We start from the raw sequence: 5,805 nt of genomic DNA on the forward strand, positions 1-5,805 counted from the left end.
GCTCTTTTTGCACTACAAATCATTATATCTGCACTGTTGTTTACTTCACTGGTTTGCACTCTATCTGCCATGTGCCGTGTGCTGCTTTATATATATTTTTTTATATATTTTTTTACATTTGACCTTATTTGTATATTTGTATAGTTGTATTTTATACTTAATCTGCATATCTGTATTTATGTTCTACTGTTAGTGTTATCTGTATGCACCAAGGGTCTGAGAGTAACGCAATTTCAATTCTCTGTGTGTATGTGCTGTACATGTATAAGAATTGAAAATAAAGCAGACTTGACTTGACTTGACTTGTTTGGACTCTCATTCTGACGGCACCCATTCACTGCAGAGCATCCATTGCTGAGCAAGTGATGAAATGCTACATTTCTCCAAATCTGTTCTGATGAAGAAACAAACTCATTAACATCTTCGATGGCCTGAGGGTGAGCACATTTTCAGCAAATGTTCATTTTATTGAGGAGGACTTTGCCTAAACAGAAGACATGCAAATCTAGAAGACCTGCTGTACCTGTTAATAAGGTTTAAAGGACACCATTTGTCCACTTTGTCTGCATGTACAGTAAACTGAAGTTGTTAACTCTCTAACGCTCTGTATTTGTGTGTTTCTGGTACCAGGTGACCACAGACCTGCGTCAGAGATGTACCGAAGGACACACAGGCACCTCCGTGTCTGCACCCATGGTGGCGGGTGTCATCGCTCTCGCTCTGGAGGCAAAGTCAGTTTTCCGCTCCTCTACATCACTTTCCACAATTTTGACATTATTTCCCCATAAAACAGATGCAGAAACTGCTTCTTTATATTCAATTTTGATATTTAATATTTAATTTTTTATTGGCTTGAAGAGACAATTCTGTCATCATTTACTCACCCTTATGTTGTTCTAAACCTGTTTAAGAAGATATTTTGAAAAAATTTGTTTTTTGCCCATGATGTAGTGCTTTGTACAATACAGATTGTATCAAAGCAGCTTCAAAGTACAAAACAGAGAAATAACAGAATCATTGATGCAAACTTTTTCAAATATGAGACAAATTGATTCATTTCTGCTGTAAAGTAGCTCTAAAAAGACAGTAGTGTCATTTTTCAGCTCCAGTCAGTTCAGCATTGATTCAATTCAGTTTTGTAATCGTGTCGATGTGGCATTTGTCAAATTTGAAACAAATTCGATTCAGCAGTAAAGCAGCTCTATAGAAGACAATAGTATCATCATCATCCAGCTCAATTCAGATCAAGTTGTGTTCTCATCCAATGCAGTCAAGTCAGTAATATAACTGAATATTGAGTGTCTTTTAAAATGTGTGCATTGACATTTGGAATAAATGATGACAGGATTTTCCTTTTTAAGTCAACTATCTCTTTAAATTTACTTACTGTTGAACACTTGCACTTCATAATCACTCCTCAGTTCTTCTGCAATGTGACACATCAGCCTGCCTGAATTTATTGTATGCATCTTTGATCATGACATTTAAAAACAAAAGGCTTTCGCTTAAATGCTTCAAATTAAGTGCGTAGACAAATATATTACTGTTGTTATTATGACAGCCTAGCAACTGTCTTGCAACATTTACATTGATTTACATGGAAGGAAGGAATCACTTTTCATGTTTATTTTAAATTCAGCTTTTTTAATAAACCTTTTTTTTCCATCAGTAAAACAAAATATTAAGGAAATCAAAATTGAATTAATCTTGCTTTCTGTCTGAGATTCTCTGCTTGTAAAGGCTTTTAGGACTGTAATTCAATTTAGCGTAATCATGTATGTGTATATTGTGGTTTCAGCTCTCGAAACTAAATTATATTTACATTTGAGGCATGATGTGTGTATTTTATATTGTTGACCAAAACTTCATGTAATGTTAGCCACAGACTGAAAACCACTAATCTATTTAAGCAGTATCACACAAGCAGGAGTACTGCTGTTGAACTTACTGACGTGATCTTTCCACGTATTTGTCTGTGCGTGAGACTCATGACAGCAGAAGTGGAATAAAGCGACGTGTAGCATAGAGAGCTGCTTGGATGCAGTTGTTGCACTAAATTGAATTAGTGTCCCAAAAGCCCCTACAAACGGAGCCTCTCAGATGGGAAGCAAACCAGAATTGTAATTCAATTCCCAAAACCAAATAAACTAGCTGTTGTTCTACAGAGAACAGTTCTCTCTTTTCTTTCTCATGTTATCTTTCAGTCCTCTGATAACCTGGAGAGATGTCCAGCATCTCTTCGTGAAGACGTCGAGACAAGCTCACCTGAAAGCCAGTGACTGGAAAACCAATGCAGCCGGACACAAAGGTGAACAGAATGGAAATGACTTTTCTGCATGATATTTACACAGTTTAAAATGTAGATGTGTGGTGTATTATAATTTATTATGATTATTATTTGTCACTCATAATGTAATAAAGTGGACTCATATGATCAGCTTGATTTTATATGGCACATTTCTGACACATATGTCAAAACGCATGGTAATATCTTGGTACTCTTTAGTATTTTTTTATTTTTAGTGGAATAGAACATCAAGTCATGTTTTTTGGGAATGCATGAGAGTGATTCCCTAATTTACAAGGCAAAAAAATTATATATTTTTTTATTCCAAATTTTTATCTTGTTTTCCAATAGAATATACAATTTCCCATAAACCAACATTAATTTATTTAAGATAAAGATAATAAGACTTAAAGAGATAGTTCACCCAAAAATGAAAATTCGGTCATCATTTACTCACCCTCAAGTGGTTCCAAACCTGTACGAGTTTCTTTCTTCTGTTGAACACAAAAATATTAAGCAAAAAATGAGCACAAAATATTTGAAATTTTGGTAACCAGACAGTTGACGGTAGTCATTGACTTCCATAGTATGGGAAAAATATACTATGGAAGTCAATGACTCAGCGGAAGAAGGAAACTCATAGTTTTGGAACAACTTGAGATTCAGCAGATGATTTGGGTGAATGTATCTTTAATATCTTTAATATTATGTTCATTTTTCCTTCTTCGTTGGCAAATTGTGCAAGGATAAACTTAGTTAAAAATGTTGAAAAAGCTGTGCCAGTAGCTTAAGAAAAGTCAACTTAATTTAAGATATATTCTCTGAAAACAAACCCTACATTTTCAGAAATCTGATTAAGTGTATTTATGTAAAATAAAAATTTAAAATTAATTCTTCATAACATATCAGCAATATCTGCCCTGGACTCTAGATATCAACAACAGCATTAAAACCCCATATTGGTGACACTATTAGTAAATACTATTTCAGCATGAATGTCATCTAAATAAGTTCAGATAGTCTTATTTAAGTCTGGACATTCTGCTGTCTGTGACATCCTTACCTGTTTAACATTTGGTGTGTGTGTGTGTGGTTCTAGTCAGTCATCTGTATGGCTTTGGTTTGGTGGATGCCGAGGCCATGGTGGTGGAAGCCAAGAAGTGGAGAAACGTTCCTCCTCAGCACACCTGCAGCAAAACCTCTGACCGCAGAACCCGGTGAGGAGAAACTCACTTCAGCTTTCACACGGACAAATATAACTCGCTTCTACTCAGTATTTTACTGAAATACTTTGAAAGAAATTAATACTTACAGTATATCCATCAAGGATGCATTAAATTAATCAAAAGTGACATTAACAACATTTAAATGTTCCAAAAAAGGTATCTTGTTTTCCAGTACAAATGTTGAAATACCCATAAACCAATATAAATTTACTTGAAGTTTTTATCAACTGTTTATTTATAAGGCACAACTGTTTTCAACATCGAAGACTGGAGTAATGATGCTGAAAATTCAGCTTTGCGTCACAGGAATAAATTACATTTTAAAACATATTCAAATAGAAAACAGTTATTTTAAATTGTAATAATATTTTAAAATTGTTCTAGTTTTTACTGTATTTTTGATCAAATAAATGCAGCCTTGGGGAGCAGAAGATAATATATATCTATCCATCCATTCATCTGAATATTCCAGTGAATTAAATACTTTACAAATGAAAGGTGCTGCATCTCATTTGATTATTTTCTCCTTCGATTTGTGCAAACTTAAAGGCGATTGCACATGACCAGGTCTTCTGCGGGTCTTAAAAAGTCTTAGACTTCATATCTGGTCGTTTTGCTTCTAAATGCATCTTGATTTAAGAAACTTTTTGTACTGGAAAACAAGGCAAAAATACTGAAGAAGAATATATTTTTTGCAGTGTGATCAGAAGATACAGAAATAGTTATTTCCATATTCTAGTTAAATGTTATGAATGAAAGCATAATGGAGATCTGCTGAAAGTTGTATTTTCAATTTGTTGCTAATCCAACTCATTTTCTGCTCTCTAGACGTTTACATTTAGAGAATATATTGACGTATTGTGTTTCCTTCAATTTGGTCCTTACATTTTCCTTACTTGGATCTTCATAAAACCTTGAAGGTCCAAGTGGTCCAGAAACCCAAATGGACGATCCATCACAAATGCTATAAAACCTGCATTAAAAACAAAAGACTCCATGTTATGAAACTGTATATATGCTATCATACCACCCATCACAGTTACTGTCTCATCTCATTCGTTTAAAACACCTTTAATAATGTGGAAAACATCCCGAATCTATTGATCCGTTTCCAGACGCCCATCCTCACATGTGACCCTATTGAATCTGGACGTCTCTGCAACAAATCCTGCTTTTTAATTTCCAGCAATGTCTGATTCTGATGGGAATAATTGGAGGCATTTATTTCCATCAGCAGGGCAGGGGTGGGAACTGGAGCATGTCTAAGCGTTATTAGCTCATAATGTGAATCATCATCGGGTCTCGAGAGGGATGGCGTGTCGCGCGCTGCTTTGAAGAGCGACGTACAATCAGCAGACGTGTCGAGATGAATCACTTGCGCATTCAGTACAACACTTCAATTCTCAATTCAAATCCCCTCGATATAACCTCTAAGAGCTCTGAATTACTGAGATATTGTGGCAAGCTACTAGGCCTTATGACAAAGTGTCCATATTTCCAGGAGTATCTCAATTTGTCTGCTGTGCCGCAGTGCTGTTGGATATTGAGCAGACACTTCCTGCATACAAAGGAAGTAGGAGATGTTGCAAAACATTCTTAATTTTTGTTTGATCCAGCACCGTTTGTATGACAGTTTAGAGGAGTAACTAACTAAAAGTAGTGACACTGTATATTAGCATTTTTTTAAAGGGGTCGTGAACGGAGAAATTAAAATTCCCTTGATCTTTTGACATATAAGAGGTCATTGTACTATAAAAACATCCTGTAAGTTTCAGAACTCAAAACTTTCTTGTTAGTCTAAAAACAGCTTATATTGAAGTCAATCTGCCAAAACGACGGGTTGTGGAATGTGCCACTTTATGACGTAATAATGAGGCTAAACCCCGCCTCAACAGAATAAGATCAACGCCTGCTTCTACATCACTGCCTGTTTAGCCCCGCCCACCGATTCACACATGTAGTGTAAATAATGAGAGAGGCAAACGCAGGTCTATGCAGAAACCAAACGATAAAGATGCTCCGAAGACAACAAGACGCTGTGGAAAATCATGTGGCTGTGACAGCGCTGTGGCTGTCAATCATCAGAATCAGAATCAGAATGAGCTTTATTGCCAGGTATGTTTACACAGGAGAGGACGCAACCCTGGGGGGCGCCAGTGCTGATCTTACAGGTGCTGGATGTGTATTTTCCCAGCCTCACTAGCTGCTGCCTGTCTGTCAGGAAGCTGTTGATCCACTGACAGACGGAGATGGGCACGGAGAGCTGAGATAGTTTGGGCAGGAGGAGGTTTG

General features: G+C 36.3%; 1 protein-coding gene across 1 annotated transcript in view; it reads left to right on the forward strand.

The window, feature by feature from the left end:
- pcsk6 (proprotein convertase subtilisin/kexin type 6) overlaps nt 1-5,805 on the forward strand; it is a 101,519-nt gene that overhangs the window by 53,306 nt on the left and 42,408 nt on the right. Inside the window, exons 9-11 of the mRNA XM_016452194.1 lie at nt 631-731; nt 2,205-2,308; nt 3,387-3,504. Coding sequence (XP_016307680.1) covers nt 631-731; nt 2,205-2,308; nt 3,387-3,504 — 323 coding nt within the window. The remainder of the gene's footprint in view (nt 1-630; nt 732-2,204; nt 2,309-3,386; nt 3,505-5,805) is intronic.

The sequence above is a fragment of the Sinocyclocheilus anshuiensis genome, unplaced genomic scaffold (genome assembly GCF_001515605.1).
Source record: "Sinocyclocheilus anshuiensis isolate Anshui unplaced genomic scaffold, SAMN03320099.WGS_v1.1 scaffold579, whole genome shotgun sequence".
Lineage (NCBI taxonomy): Eukaryota > Metazoa > Chordata > Actinopteri > Cypriniformes > Cyprinidae > Sinocyclocheilus > Sinocyclocheilus anshuiensis.